General features: G+C 39.8%; 1 protein-coding gene across 3 annotated transcripts in view; it reads right to left on the reverse strand.

Annotated features, from left to right (window-relative positions):
• tmem63c (transmembrane protein 63C) overlaps positions 1 to 16,213 on the reverse strand; it is a 40,844-nt gene continuing 24,631 nt past the window's right edge. For 2 of the 3 annotated variants that reach the window (XM_054796687.1, XM_054796688.1), the window contains 17 exons: positions 15,922 to 15,973; positions 15,722 to 15,830; positions 14,846 to 14,919; positions 14,664 to 14,744; positions 14,480 to 14,600; positions 14,219 to 14,352; positions 14,001 to 14,123; positions 12,115 to 12,268; positions 11,924 to 12,030; positions 11,214 to 11,300; positions 11,062 to 11,127; positions 10,824 to 10,986; positions 10,629 to 10,734; positions 9,024 to 9,191; positions 8,823 to 8,935; positions 8,637 to 8,711; positions 1 to 5,118 (listed from right to left, as the gene is read on the reverse strand). In XM_054796687.1, coding sequence (XP_054652662.1) covers positions 4,882 to 5,118; positions 8,637 to 8,711; positions 8,823 to 8,935; positions 9,024 to 9,191; positions 10,629 to 10,734; positions 10,824 to 10,986; positions 11,062 to 11,127; positions 11,214 to 11,300; positions 11,924 to 12,030; positions 12,115 to 12,268; positions 14,001 to 14,123; positions 14,219 to 14,352; positions 14,480 to 14,600; positions 14,664 to 14,744; positions 14,846 to 14,919; positions 15,722 to 15,830; positions 15,922 to 15,973 — 1,970 coding nt within the window. In that variant the 3' untranslated portion in view covers positions 1 to 4,881. Of the gene's footprint in view, positions 5,119 to 8,636; positions 8,712 to 8,822; positions 8,936 to 9,023; positions 9,192 to 9,287; positions 9,307 to 10,628; positions 10,735 to 10,823; positions 10,987 to 11,061; positions 11,128 to 11,213; positions 11,301 to 11,923; positions 12,031 to 12,114; positions 12,269 to 14,000; positions 14,124 to 14,218; positions 14,353 to 14,479; positions 14,601 to 14,663; positions 14,745 to 14,845; positions 14,920 to 15,721; positions 15,831 to 15,921; positions 15,974 to 16,213 lie in introns of all 3 variants that reach the window. The other variant, XR_008573441.1, reaches the window with a different exon arrangement.

A 16,213-nucleotide genomic window follows, 5' to 3' on the forward strand; every position in this document is an offset into this window, starting at 1 on the left:
AAAAAGAACACACAATAGTTCTATTCTGGACTTTTAATATCCGTGAAAAAAACAGTTGAAATGATGTGACACTTTGTAATGTTGATCCAGTATGTTTTACCAAGACGTTTGACTTTATGACATACATTGTAAATTTAAAGTACAACCCTCTAAAAGAATAGGACTAAAGCATTTTAAAAGTAACAACTGGGCCCTATAGACAAGTTATGTCATCTTGGGGTTTTTTGGCCTTGGAAACAGCCAAATGTCCATCCAATGAAAGTTTCTTTTAGATCCAGACCAACTGCATGTTTTTTAACTGAGCTCACAAAGACTTAGTTTTCTGCCTAAAAGAACTATAAAGCCTCCCCCGACGGTGAAAATGAAAGTTCTCGACGCTTGTGTTTTTTTTAGTGTTTATGTTGTTGTATTGTTAGGTTTCCCCGCTCCTTAGTTTTCAGTTCATGCAGCATATTTCAGGCCATGCTGGACTGTCACACGGAAGGGAGTGGTTGTCAAGGCACAGCGAGATGCACACAGACATACTGCAGTCAGTTTACATTTACAGTGTTCTCTCGCTCTATCGACGTTCACCTTTCACTGATTTTTTGTTTAAAGCCTGCCCCTGCCCGAGCCTGGCCCTTTACGAAGAATTGCATTGTGGGAAGTTGAGTGTCTCTCTCTCTCTCTTCCCTTGCTCGTCTGTCTGCACCGCCCATTGTTTTCTGCGTCCTGTTTGGCTGCAGACCATTGTCAATCAATCTCCTTTTCCTGCCATGTCTCCTGTGTCATTGATAGCTTGCTTGCTAGCTTGTAAATGAAGCTTCGGTTCGTCTGCAGCAATATGTTTTAACAAGGATACAAAAACGCTACAGTACAGCGGAACGGCGCCGGGCCAAAAGGGCACGGTCACAGGAGTGAAATATGCGTGAGTGACTTAATTTCTTGTGTTGATCATTAAAATTCAAACAAAGGTTTTTAAACTTTTTTGAGTGATTATACAATCTCCTTGGGTGGCACTTTGATGCATCTCGTACATTAACGAAGCCAAAACCAATCCAATGTAGGTCAACATATGGTAAGCTATCTGCACAAAACATCTTAGCTTTGTGTTACAGGTGTCAAAACAAATTAGTGCCATACTATCTAATAATATATATCATTAATAATTAATTCATTTTACTCTTAGAATATGCGGAGGGCCAAAACAATGAATATGAATATTGAATGAATATTGTTGGAACTGCCATACAGAATGTTAAAGAAGGCTACTATTTTTCCTTGTTTATGTCTTTAAGCTGCACTGATGATGTTTTACAAATCGTGTGTGCGAGTCACCGTGTGTCCAAAATAGGCGTATGGGTGTATTTATGGGCGTATTAACTATTCACATTTTTTCGCCATTCGCTGGTGGCCCTGAAATGTAACCCCGTGGAAAGCGGGGATCTACCATACAATAGTGTTCGGACACCATGATACACAACATAACAGGGGGGTGAGAAGTGAGTCACGGGTGTTCACACTCCAGTCCTGTCATAGCAAAATACCCTTTCATACAGGCAGCGTCCCGACTGCTACGGCTCCGATACTACCTTTAAAGCCAGAATATTATTAGATTGACGTCGTCGCCTACATAGAGCGACCCTGTAAAAAGGGCAACGTGAAATGGGCAGACATTAAGTAACTGTGTCCTAACTCAGGGGCTGCACCTTTCAGAGGACTTAGCCTATGTGGTCTACGGAAGAGACGCATCTCCCAATGAACCCAATTCTTACATTGCATTCGTTCTGCCATGTTTACAGTACCTCACATTTCAGCAACCATTTTTATTACAGTATATTTTCTCAAGAGACAATACGATAGACACTACATATATTTCAGAGTAGTCAGTGTACAGCTAGGAAAGCAGCATAGATTCGCTGTCCTCTGAAAATGACTCAACACAGCCATCAACGCCTTTGCTGTACACAGAGTACTCTAAAGTATAGCCAAGATGAATTTCTATAGCATTGCCCCTAGAGAGGCCGCACTGTTGCCAGATACTCTGGTTTCCTCCCACATTCAAAAACATGCACGTTAAGTTAATTGGCGACTCTAAATTGTCCATAGGTATGAATGTGTCAATGATTTGGTTGCCTATACGTGTGTGATTGGCTGGTGACCAGTCCAGCGTGTACCCCTCCAGCACACCCCCGCGACCCTAGTGAGGACAAGCCGCATAGAAAGTGGATGGATGGATGCCCCTAGAGAAGATATGTAGTAACATAGTAAATATGTCTCACACGCTTATTACGTAGTATAGAAGTATAAACTGTATAGATACTTACCACTAACAAATGATAATATAAGATGTGTGATGAACAGATGGATTTATTAAGCTGTGGCCGCGGCAGAGAAAGTTTTATGTACATTTTACTTTTGTTTAGCAGCACACAACTCTGGTGTGTTCCAGGACTGGCATAAACATGTAAAAAATGTGGGCTGGTACATGTACGATGTACATTTTACCTGCATTATCACCTATTTATAAATGATTACTTAATTCAGGTGCATGAGGTCTGTCTTTCGTGGAAAAAAACAGGCTATTTTCACACACACAAAAAATTTTTTTTTAAAAATTTTATACCAAAAATCTGCAAATTTGCGGGGTTGCAAATGATGAACCACAAATAGGTGGGGATCCACTGTAATAACATGGTTGCTGAGATATAACGAGTGTACTCACTTTGGTGACATACTATATACTGTAGATTATTTCCAGACTTAGCATTGGTGTGCATTTGTAGGGCAACGTCCAAAGGATGCATCTCCTGACTTGGGACACAGCGAATATTATAAGGTGGCCAACATTTAAGAAGCAGGCATGTTGTGTAAAGTAGTGTTAGGAACACACACAAAACAGACCTGTAGTCTGCACACCACAATGGCTTTAGTAGCGACACAGGGTGGCGTCTGGTTCAGCATTTGACATAAATACCAGAATATGTACACTTAGGAGGAAGGATGTTGAAAGATGTACTTCTTGAGCACACACAAATGATATGAGCTTAAAGTATAGTTCAGTTAAATACATATTCAAATAAGATAATCAAGAATTGTAATGGCTAAGAACTAGGGATGCGCCGATCGCTCGGATACCGATTTCAGTAAAAAACAATCAGCATATGCTGATGAATGACTTCCAAAGCTGACCACTAAAAATGACTGCCGTGTGGGTTGAAATAAGCTATGAAAGTTACAAAAATGAGTAGCTCTTGGCCATTTTCATTTTCTCAAAAGTAGCACTCATAAGAAAAGTCGTTGATCGTTGGTGACCCCTGATATAGCCAATAGTAAATTACAACATTTACACTTTATCTCTGTGATCGGTATTGGTATCGGTCGATTTCAGTCATGGATGGTCGTTATCGGTTATCGGAGCATCCCTACTTTTGACTGAACACTTTTGGTTTCTTGTTGTCATCCTAATGTCTTGTCCTCAAAACACTACTTGTGTGGTTGTTTAATTAACCTAAAGACGTAGTGTGACCAGCCTTATGTTGGTGATACTATGGGAGGGGTCTCCTCGCTCGCCAGGTGATCTGGAATAGCTCACAAAGGGTCAAAGAATATTTGCTTCAACTCTTAGTAGTTTTCTAACTATAACTGTTCAAATCAGACTTTATGCTTTTATATAATGACAAATGACTACAAAATAACCTAAAGACAATGGCCACACTGAGTGGAGTTCTGCTTGGTAAATAAAGTAGTGTACAATTTAAATGTTGCCAGTCATAAATAAAACACAAATAGTTGACAGCTCAAATAGTGATGAAAGTGGGAGACCCCTGCAACCTGTCTACTGAATGTATTCTCTTGTAAGTTAAGCAGGACGGATTTCTATTTACTGTAATAAAGATATTTATTTGGATTATTTTATTCTGTTAATTTTGTTATCTTGAATTAAAAATTAATTTAACAATTTATTTCCAATGTATTTGTATTACTGCAAAACATTCATCAAATTAAATTCAGGTTTGTGTCAAATAGTACAAAAATCGTTTCACAAAAATAAAGGCAAAAAAACCCCAAAAACCATCCACCCAAAAGCTGTTTTTTTAATCGTTATCTATTTGGCAGGGGCCCTTGGCATTGGAAACGGCGGCCCTGGCCAATAGCACTTATCATAAATTGAAAAATGTACAGTTAATCCATGTGATCGGTATCCGTCAATCTCACTCATGGATGATCGGTATCAGAATCGACAGCATAAAACCCTGATCGGAGCATCCCCACTAAGAACTGCAACTCAAAGGCGAAGGCATAATGTCACCAACAGCACACACACGGTACACTTGCCAAAATAAATGCTGAGTAAGTCAGACAAGCTTCAGGTAGAGAGGCGCCGCTTGTGCCTGAGCAGAGGGTGTCCATATCTTACAGTACAGCTCTGCGTTACATTGCACCCTCCGTCTGTCAGCTCTCTCACTGCAGATGGCTTCGCAACTCGCTGCCCTCCCCCTCTGCCTTGCTGAGCTCTGGCCACCACCAAGAAGATATCACCCGAGCCCGGACAGCTCTGTCAGCCTGGCGGGGCAAGCCTGCTCACACCACCCACTCTCGTGGGTTCTTTCACCTCCACTCATGCACCCATGATATGTACAGCAATCCTATAGACAGGTTCCCTTCCATCACTTTGAACCACTTGAAGAGAAAAGCCGCAGAGAAGGATAGAGTTGGTTGGATCATCTGGATGTGATGGCATGGATCCTGCTCCTGTATCCTCATCACATCCAGCTTCATTTGAAATAGCTGAGTCTCCACTATCGAGCTGAGGCAGCTACGTTGGAGTCTTAAGTCAAGTGAAGAAAAGCAGCATGGCATTGCAGCACGACAGTTGCAGTGGCATTGCAGTGGTGGGTGTTACTGGTGGCCCACTGGGCTGTCCATGAGTGGGATGGAGCAGTTAGTGTCAGGGGGGTCTTGGAGCTGAGTCTCATGGGTCTGAATGCGGTCTTCCTCTCCCTCCTCATTGTCTTCTTCTGCAGGGCCGTGGCTTGAACTCTGGGAGCTGGCCATGGCGCCATAGCTGTGGTGGGCCGGGGAAGGCATGGGGGTCAGCGCGAGCTCTGGCTCCAGCAGGACGGATGCCACAAACAGCTGAAGGGAGATCAACATATACAGTAGCTGAGTCACGCCGTCTTATCGGGTCATTGGGTTGACACAGATTTTAGTTATAGTTTCACAAACTTGAGGCTTCATTTAAGACTCAATAAATGCTTACTGTGTTTTGAAATCAAGACACTGCTTTTGATAAAGCAGCCAATACAATTACAGTAGATAATGATAACATACATATCAATACATACGGTATATAAGGATATAGAAATACATCATGATGATAGACACAACATGACATTGAAAGATCATTGTTTTGCATGCTGGTCACTAGCATAAATAATTTCAAATTCATATTATACAGTGCCTCAAGGCTCAATGCTTTGACCTCTTTGGTTTAGTCTCTCAATGTTATAGCTTTACATTCACCTTGTTAAAGTGTTTTTTTTTAATGGTTGAATGGCTGGGAATAACAAATCAAAGTGCTAAAAGACTGTAAGATGCTGTGTTGGTGATATGTATTGCATTTTTATTCTTTTATATACTTACAAATGAATTCATTTACCTGGCAAGAGACCACAATTGTCTAAAGCAACCCAACCTTTTTTGTCTCGTGTAACCCAAGAGCCTTTTTGTGTACCATGATACCTCCTCACTCATACATGTTGATAATTCTTCAAAACTAGAATGTAACACAACTCTTGAGATTTTGGCACCAGTTGTAGCGCATACATTCCAATTTTTTGTCTGGCTTAATATGAAATGACTGAGAATATTTACTTATTTTGTAAATTTTTCCATGTACCCCCTGCAATTTGCTTGCATACCACTAGGTGTACGCGTGCTCTTGGTTGGGAATCCCTGGTCTAAAGGATCTAGCTCATTTCTATCATCATCTCATCAACTATACATTTAAAACGACGAATGTGTGTGTGATGGAAGGGTGAGTAATCATTTTACAGCTTTTTTGTCAAAATGTGAATCATAATAAGAATTAATATATACAGTATTTAAAAATTCATAACTCTAAACTAAGGCTGTCAACGTTAATGTGTTAACTGAAATTTCCTTTAACGGCACTATTTTTTGGACGCGCAATTAACATGTGCACGCCCTGTTTGACCCTCGGCCCACACCGTAGTTTGAGAAAATGCAGCGGTAGATGTGGCGCCACAAGCGGGAACTTAATATTGAGCAGAAATGGACAAAGAAAACAGTATTTTGAATGGTTTAGCTTCAAAGCCCTGACACATGGTTCTAGCAACAAGACCAAAGTTATTTATATCTACTGTTGAGTTGTCATGGAGTATGTCGGCTGACAGAGAAAAGTGAGAAGGTACTGAAGCACTGCCGGTACTTTCTTTATTGTCATTTATACAGTGGTACCTTGGCATATGAGTGTTTTTTAGATGCTAGCCGTCTCTCGGCTTATTTTTTACTACTGTATGAACCCTCATGAACGTGCTCACGGACTCTTTTGTGCCACAATCTGCCATTTTATAACATGGTCATGTACTGCTTAAAGTCCAGTGCGGCTTATGCACTGGAATTTACGGCGATTTTTTACAAATAATTGTATTTTTTTAAGTGTTTTTTTGTAACATTGCATCTGAACATTTTCTGTAGTCCCCAGTGGTTGGGGACCCCTGCCTTGCAGCATGCTTGGGGGTATGATGTGCTCTTTAACACATTTGAAAATACCATAAGTATGCCACTTATGTGTTTTATTTTATAGGCTTCTTTGTTTTCTTTAACACATTTGAAAATCCTGTAAGTATGCCACTTATATGTGTTTTACTTTATAGGCTTCTTTATTCATAATGTAACATTAATGTCTACATCAACAAATCTAACCGTTGAATCGTATCTCGTCGAATCGTATCATTTGCAGACTATCGAATCGTTCTGTTTTTAAAATGTCATTTTATAATCGTGTCTTAACCCGTGTGTCTAGATGCGTATCGAATCGTTTACCACAAAGCGATTTACACTTACTTACTTACTTATTATAGATAAAAACGCCTTTCTATTTGTGATTAATTGAGATGAATTATGAGTTAACTATGGACAAAATGCAATTAATCACGATTAAATATTTCAATCAACTGACAGCCCTATTTTCAACACAAGTCCTTACAATCTTTTGCCACTTTTTTGAGTAATTTTTAGCTAAAGCATATCAATTGAATAATATATCCACTATGGTAATTACTGTAACTCCAAAAGTGGCCAGACTATGAATAATTTAGGGCTTAACTGTAGGTACAGAATACTCAAATGTATGTATGTAGCTCTGCACCCACATATCTAAAATTGAAGTGACACGTATAGAGTAGTTTCCGTGATTATACCAAGTTAATCATCAAATAAACTGTGGGAAATATAATCTTAGTCTAAGTATATTTATGTGAGGCGCTTAGTGTTGGATTGTTGTGATTGTCAGAATAGCTTGCTGTAGTTCTGTACATTATGTCATACATTACCATCAGAAATGTCAAAATGACATCACAATGTAATTGAATAATATCGGGGCATTATGTTTTGGTGACAGAATGAATACATTTGATTGACAGTCGGTTGCTACTTTTATTGCTCATGAAGCCAACATTTGTTGCTGTCTGATCTGTAATGTCAAAGTCTAAAAACAGTACAGAAGTACAGTCATGGAAAAAATTATTACACCACCTTGTTTCTTCAGTTTCTTGTTCATTACAATGCCTTGCACAAATAAATGTACATTTTTTGGACAAATAGAGCAATGACAAGAAAAATAGCTCATAAGAGTTTAATTGAAAGGGATAGTTCGGATTTTTTGACATGAAGTTGTATGACATTCCCATCAGCAGTGGACTGTATCAACAGTGACTTACCCCCAAATTTGGTCCCGCGAGTCCAGTTCTGGTAGGATTTCCATGACGAGGAACATAGTTCTGCTTAGTTGCTGGGGCATTCAAGTAAAGAGTTTGGCTTCTCCAAAAAATATGCGTTCAAAAGAGTAATACATTTGCATAAAAATGCCTCTTCAAAAAAAATCTGACCTCACAAATCGCTCTGTGTTATATTTGTCTCCCGCCGTGTCCCTGTGCACTGTCGCTTCTCCATTCAAGTGTATGTGATGAAGATGCTCTTATCCATCAACAGGTCACTGTTGATTGATATAGTCCACTGCTGATGGACTTCATGTCATTTCATGTCAAAAAATCCAAACTATCCCTTTAAGAGCTGATATATAGCGACTTCAATGGTTTTCTTGATAATAACCAAAATCACTTAACTTCTTCCATCAATAGCTATAGCACTGAACTGCCAAAAAATGAACCCTTGAGTTATTTTCGTTGTCATCATCATATTTGTCCAAACAAATATACCCGTAGTTGTACCAGGCATTAAAATGAATAAGAAACTGAAGAATATTATATTATATTTTTTTTCCATGATTGTACACTAGCCTTTAGGTCTACTGTATTTCAAATAAAACACCAAAACAAACGTAAACCTGTGTGTGATGTAGCCAACTAAAGACCAAGTTTATTTAAAAGCAGAAAGATATGTTACTGTACACTGGAAGCTGTGGTTGAAGTAACTGTACTCCTGTCTGGATCAGTGAATGTTCGCTCTGTTGGCTGACTGGACATCTGAAACATATGCACATGTTCCATCATGGGAAGGTGAGTGGCACTAAAAACATCATTCATTATTTAGTAGTGCATTTAAAGCTGAATTTAGCCCAGTTTGAGCAGGCTGACCTGATAGCTTGTTGACTTGTCTGGTTGCTTCTTAAGGCACAAGCGGAAAAGGGAAATGGCAATAGAGGAGATGAGGGACACCAAAATAAACAGGGTAATGGGATGTACTGCACCTGCGAAAGCAGCACACGATAACTCACATGTCATCAGTGATACCTGATTAATGTCAGGTCTTAAGTTTGGATGGAAGTGAAGAAGTACCTAATCTGAGTACGGAGAAAAAGAGCAGCCAGAAGATGCAGAGGATGGGAGCCAAGATGACCTGATGGATGGCGGCTCTGTGGATGCGCTGGTTGAGCTTGGTGGGAATGTATGCATAGTAGATGTTGTATCGGTCCACCATGTGCTTCAGGATTACATACAGCAGACCTGAAAAGGTGCATTAACACACATAAATATATTTTGATCAGCATCAAATGTGTTGAAGAAAACCCTGACAGCACGAGGCTTTTTCACATTTATCACCTGGAAGTAAGATCATTTCCTGTGGAACCACGGGAACAAAATAGAAAAAGATGTCAGAAATGGAATATATTTGAGAGAGATTTGACAGGCATGTAAGTGTGTGAACATCTTCAACAGTATTTTAGATGATAAAATGACTTTCAAATGATGCGCATTGCAGCTTGTGACCATGCATATGCATGCACACAGAAAATGTCATTAAATATGATGGTGGATGTTATGAAAGTGACAATAGAAAAAACTGAGATTGCATTATTTGCACGTTTTATATGTAGTTGAAAATAAATACAAATATATAGTTGTCCCTTGCTTCGCCATCCGAATTTCGCATCTTCACTCTATCATCAATTCTCGAAATATATTAATAAATCATGGCTGTTTTGTGGTTGAATACGGCCTATTAGTGACAAATGTGCATATTTAAGCAAATTTTACCTATGCCTAAATTAAGCACTAAGCATGAAAATGGCTAAATGAGCTGAAATACAAATATAAGGCCTTCGGAAGTTGCATTAAAAAAAATGTAAAAATTGCTTTGGTGTAGTATTCTACACCAAAGCAATGTTTGGTAAGGCACACAAGCATCTGACTTGATCGCTGAACCAATTGGCTTTTATTGGAGGTTTGAATTATCTCACCACAGGCACAATAATAACATCATAATTATAACAATCACAGTAATAACACGGGCTACTGTTGTGGTCGTAATCCACTCCAGGCTAAAACTCAACTTTGAACCCCCAACGTCACTTCCTGTCCTCCACACATCCGGAACACATTTATTGCAAAACACGAGCATAGGTCGTAAATGGCTTATTTGCCCTTATTATGTTTACTATATTAGGTAATATGAGTGTAAAGGTGACCGTACGGGTGATATTTCATGTCTAGAGGGCTCTAATAATGTTAAAAAACATATTTCGAAGTTAGAAGGTCGTAAACAGGTTTCCTATGCTCTAACTAATGAAGGTAATTCACTTATCACGGTCGGGTATGGAACCAATTAACCGTGATAAACAAGCGATTGCTGTGCATCTTTTTTCGTGTTATGTTGTGATCAGGAGCCGAGAATCCAACACACATTTTATTAGCCTCTTTTGTTTTCCCAAACTCAGGATAGGATTGGAGAAGTTAATTTGGTGGTGCTCGTGGGGCTCCGGGCCGAGACAGAAGCAGAGTGGGCGTCTGGCATCAAAAAACCTGCTGTGTCTGAGTGTCTGGGACAACAGCAGCAAACTCACACTCTGGACTGGCAGGCAGTAGAGGAGCATGAGGTTACACACACAAACACATATACGGACAAAGGAAAAGGCTATGAGAAGGTCAGTGAATATCACTCACCAAAGGGTGTAATAATGGGGCATGTGATGCTGTAGGTCACACTGACAGCAAAGATACACATGGTCCAGGCGTACTCCAGGCCAAACTGGAACTCGTAGGTCTGACTCTGTGTGCGGACACACAAGCACAATAAAACTTAACCACAATCTGGCAAATCCAAAAATCCTCGAGCCGAGCTTGAGACAATCTGCTCACCCGCTTGACATGAATGCGCTCAGCTTGGGACTTTGCAAAGCAGAGTCGAAGGCCGTACACCGCCAGTGCGGGGATACGAAGTAGCTCCATGGCGGTGCCAATCAGCCCAGATGTGATCACGTAGTTCACAAAAAATGCACCGTTGTCAGGGAGAAACACACACCTGCACAGAAAGAGACATGATATTATCAGTGTGTTTTCAGGAAATGAATGAATGTATGCGTGTTGAACATCTTACTGGAATTTGACGTCCTTTTCGTCCAGAAAGTTGACATCAAAAAGCCAAGTGAAGAACAGGTCTAAACTGTAAAGAATATAAAGTAGATGCGTGTTAAGTCAAAAGTAAGTTTTATTTGAAAATATGTGCATGTGCTGCTTCTGTGGGCGCACCTGGACAGACCAAGTGAGGGCAGGATGAGGACCATAAAAACCAGAAGCAAAAAGCACTTGTGCATTGTGACCTGGTTCTCACCGGATCTGGACAAATCACATACATGACACGACATCAGTGTGCAATGCATACATGGACACTTCTATTAGGAATGCCTGCACAAACTTTTATTGGGACCAATTATATTATTGTAATTGTGACATTTCAACATTTGCGACAGAATTCTTGATTGCATGGCTCTTTAAACATGTTTAATATACACAATGTGAAATCATGCCGACGCGTGTCAGCTGACTTGTTATGGAGCTGGCGGGCTCATTAGCACGGACTAGGCTTTTCACTTCAGTAAACAGTTGATTTGCATTCGGTCCTTCACACATCACGCCTGCACAACACGTTTGTGGGGGTGGTTATGTAAAGACAGGGTGCTCATAGGTGCTGCATGAGGTTGTCTCCTTATGTGCAGCTGCTCTGCTCCGCCTCTCGCAGCACCGAGGAGCAGTGCACGGTGACTGCTGTGCATATTGCTATCCTCACATGGAGATCTCTATGACAACCTTCCCAGAATAACAGTACGAGCAGAGTGACAGAGGGAAGGAGCGAGAGTAACAAGAGCAACAGGGTGAAAGAGGGAATAAAATGAAAAACAACGCATGAACACATGAAGACCCATCTGAGGAGTCATTAGGAAGGAAGAGCAGGGGACTACCTGGTCCAGTGGGACTCGAAGAAGGCTGAGTAGTAGACAATAAAGGGCAGCAGTACTGAAAACACCCACAGCAGGAGGGTTGGGAAGAACTGAGTGATGATAGGACTCTGCAATGGACAGAGAGAGAATGGATAAACAAGTAAAAGATGGACAAACAGCAGCTGTAATTCCACTTGGCCTCCAACTCTGACCTGCAGACTCTCCACAGGCCTGGTGACGTTGAACTTATCCATGGTGTTGACGATTATGGCAGGAGTGGTGAGGAAGAAGAGCAGCAGAAAGAGGAGGATGTTAAGGAGGACGCAGCGGAGCCACCAGCGAGATCCACAGACTGACAGGTTTTCCCTAGGTATGAGGGGGTGGAAGGATAATAAGCCTCAACATCCTGCAGAACAATTCTCGCCTTCCCCTCTTGACATATTTGTACTTCATGCAGTGACAGGGTCCTGAAATAGCCATGTTTTACCTCTTGTGTGCAGAGAAAATAGCAAATATTACATTTCACACACACACACACACACACACACTCTAAAACACTACATTAATCTAGTTAGTGAAACAACACTTTCATACATATTTACAATCAATCAGAATGAAATGTAAAACAACAAACATTGCCATGTTTTTGCTTAAACGCATAGGCATTGCTATGCTGTTACATAATTCGAGTGAAGCTACTACATTTGCTTATAACGTAAGGCACATACAAAGCAAACCAAATCAGTGGTGATCAACAGCAGGATTCTGTTTTCTGCAAAAAATACATACTGTAATTTCTGGTGTGTTTAAACCATACCCACCAAATTTAGAGAGAAAAACAGATTTGTTCATATATAAGCCATACCAGACTATAAGATGCACATGTCCGCGTCATTAAATGGCATATTGTGGCACGCACGAGTCCTTGAGGACCAGGTAGCTCGTTATTTGACAGGAGCCGATCACGAGCTATGAAAAAAACTCATGGGAATTGCGGCAAATAAAACCTTGTACTCACGTCACATTCACGTCAATGATAACAATGGTGATGATTGGACGCCACATGATTTGGAGACATCAACATAACATAATTAACTTAATGTTATATTCACATGGAGGAATAACTATAGCCCAGCTTCTTACTTTTGTGTTAGAAGCAAAACAGAAGATGTTCAAGGGACGCTAATGAACGTGTGTGATGGCGGTGGACACGAAAGGTGACAATTGTTAGTAGAATTCCAAAGGTTCCTGTACTTCGACAAAATTATCTGAGTAGCAGAAATTGTCTGCCTTTTTTTGCAAACAACACGTCAATCATGACTTGCACTGCAAATCATTTTACAGGATGCAATTAGTTATTATCAGTATCCAGGATAAAATCATCATTCAAGAAAAGACCAAATATTATCCAAGATTCTTTTTATCATTACTCTACTTCAATAATGTAAAAAATTCATACATAGAATAGAAGGTACTTGCAGAGATCTCTGCACGTTCAGAGAACGTGTCATATGTTTGTCAATTTATTTTGAAATAAAATAAAAGTGTAAAAATGTGTAACAGTCAAGTTACCAGAGTTTGTAAATAGCTTTTATAGTAACATAAATTGATAAATACATGTGTAATGTGTAATAATACCTTAATTAATGACAAAAGAATGAAGTGTAACTAGTAAGTGAAGCAGTATAATTTCCTTAAATGTTGTGTAATGAATGTACTTGGCATAACCTTGTATAATAGAAGGATAAATATGTTATGGATGCTAGATAATGCCTTAGTAAATAATACAATTCAGGAAAATGATAGCAGACACAGTAGTTCAGCTTTCTTCTTCCTTATATCTTGTAAACACAATATCTATTATTGTGTGTATAGTTTGTGGTTTTGTAAAACTACATCATACGGAGCTTTTTCTAATATTTTGTTTACTTCGTTTAGCTACTACAAAATATTTCAGCGCAATGTCAAACCCAACATGAACCAAACATGTTTGTAAAGGCAGAAGTTACACAAGCCATTACACAGTGCAAAAGGTATTCGGTTGGTGTGTAGGTGAATGTGTCTTTCTTTGGGTGTTGTATGATGTGTTAACACTGACCAGATGATATCACTGGGAGCAGGTGCGTAGCTGATGCCCCACTGGTGAGACTGGACCACAGTGGTGATGCTGGACTGCTGCGGTCTTCGACGACAGCGCACTCGACTGTAGTCCTTCACAATTCTTGAAAACACAACAAGAACTTCTGCAATAAAGCTGTACAGTATCACAACAACACAAATAGACTGGATGATTTCCCGATGTCGCTTCCTACTCACACAGCAGTCATCCTTTCATCCCGGAACGTCACAAAGGCGATGCCCAGCCTCTTCATGGAGATACGGTTCTTCTCAGCATTGAACTCATCTGTCCACTTCTCCTCTAACTCGCTGTAGTATTGTTCTGCATCCACCTGCCATAAAAGTTACAGCACTTATGCATCTTTCAACAGATTTACCTTTACGTACTCACATACATTTAAACTGCAGCGCCATCCAGTGGATATTTCCAGTCAGTGCACCACAAACAAGACGACTTACCTTTTCAAATCCACACATGTCACAGCAGAATATCTGCGCACAAGGGTGAGTCTTGATCATAATCTTTCCCTCCTTTTGGGATTTTGTGGCAAAATACAGCCTGCCTTTCATGGCCTTGCGCCTGTAAAACCCAACAATTGTAAGTCCTAAGAATATGGATAGTAAAAGTAAAGCTGATCTTTACCTTTCAAAGTCCAGCCTCATCAGCTTGTTGACATCGAAGCAGAAGCGGATGTCAGTCACGGTGCAGCTGGGATAGGCCTCACTAGTCAAGGAAGAAAAAAAAGAATTAACATATTGCAATTGTGCAACATTGTAAAAGAAATTGGACTAATGAACAAAATAAAGCGAGAGATGTATACGTACTGTAAGTGTTTTGTAATCAGTCCCGGGTCAGCGATATCTCTGGGTATGCATGTGATCATCAGTGTTCTTGCAACCTGGAACACAAAATGCAAGTACCGGTAATAGGACTTAGACTTAAAACAATATGTGTTTTAATTTTCACTTTGATTCACTCAGTATTCCTTATTTGTCTAGAAAACATGTACATAAATACAGTATTCCTTATTTGTCTAGAAAACATGTACATAAATAATGTATTATTCAAAATATAAGAAGACCCTGAATATAAGACAACTCCTTTTTTTAAGACCTCTTAAGAAAAATTTTTTATGACAAAAAAAACAAAACAAAATCTCTCTCTCTCTGTATATATATATATATAAAAAAATGTTTTTAGTATCAGTGAAATAAAAGCTAATAGATTGTTATTAGAGTGGGTCTTTATATCACAGTTGTATCTCTCCAGGCCACTGGCATGTGAGTGACAGAAGATTAGCACTGACTCGTATGGGGTGAAGTAGTTTGATTTGCGTATATAAATCCCCAAATATAAGACCTGTTTTTTTTCAGTTCATAGTTCATATGGTGTTAATTGAAATTGAAATTCCCCTGGGGTGTACAGTTTGAGGACTGTAGACAACACAGTATTATCGTAGCAATCACTTTAGTGGCTGATGTGGGCAGGTTTGATTTGACATAACAATATGACAAAGTGCTATGCTCTCCAATGACATAACATCATTGCTGATCATTTGAATATAATATTTTGGACCCTTCCTAAACAGGCCACAGATTTTGAACTTTTGACTTTTTTTGTACAGGTGATGATACAGCATTAAAATGCTTGAATCTCAGCATCCATAGAAGAACAACTCATGTGAAATGATGGTGACTGACCTTCTCATCTTCTCGGTACTGCAGCTGTATCGAGTGGTGAGCCATACATAGGAATGTGATGAGGAAGTAGACTAACGCAAATATGGCGTGCAGCCACAGGAAGCTGTCCCTGTGCGGCCGAAAAAACACCAATATAGTCTGAACTATCCATTTTATAGCTTATATAACATTGGAAGTCAAGCGAGCCATGTTGGACTTACTGTGCGCTAACATTAGCCAGTGTTGTTATACCGAAGTTCTCAGGACTGTCTCCTGTAAAAATAATGAAACATGACAGAGTGAAACATTTTAATTGGGCCTAACGGAAACCTCCTCATTTGGGTGAGGCCAACTTTACTATTTTTAAGGGACTTTGTGAGAAATCCCAGCTTCTCGGTGACATTTCGTACAAAGTTTAAACATCACTCACACTTACGCCGACTCTTAAACCACTCTTAATTTGGACACCCTTTGTTTTCTGTTGCTATGGCAGCATGTCAAATGCTGTTTGTT

Source organism: Dunckerocampus dactyliophorus, chromosome 13 (assembly GCF_027744805.1).
Source record: "Dunckerocampus dactyliophorus isolate RoL2022-P2 chromosome 13, RoL_Ddac_1.1, whole genome shotgun sequence".
Taxonomy (NCBI): domain Eukaryota; kingdom Metazoa; phylum Chordata; class Actinopteri; order Syngnathiformes; family Syngnathidae; genus Dunckerocampus; species Dunckerocampus dactyliophorus.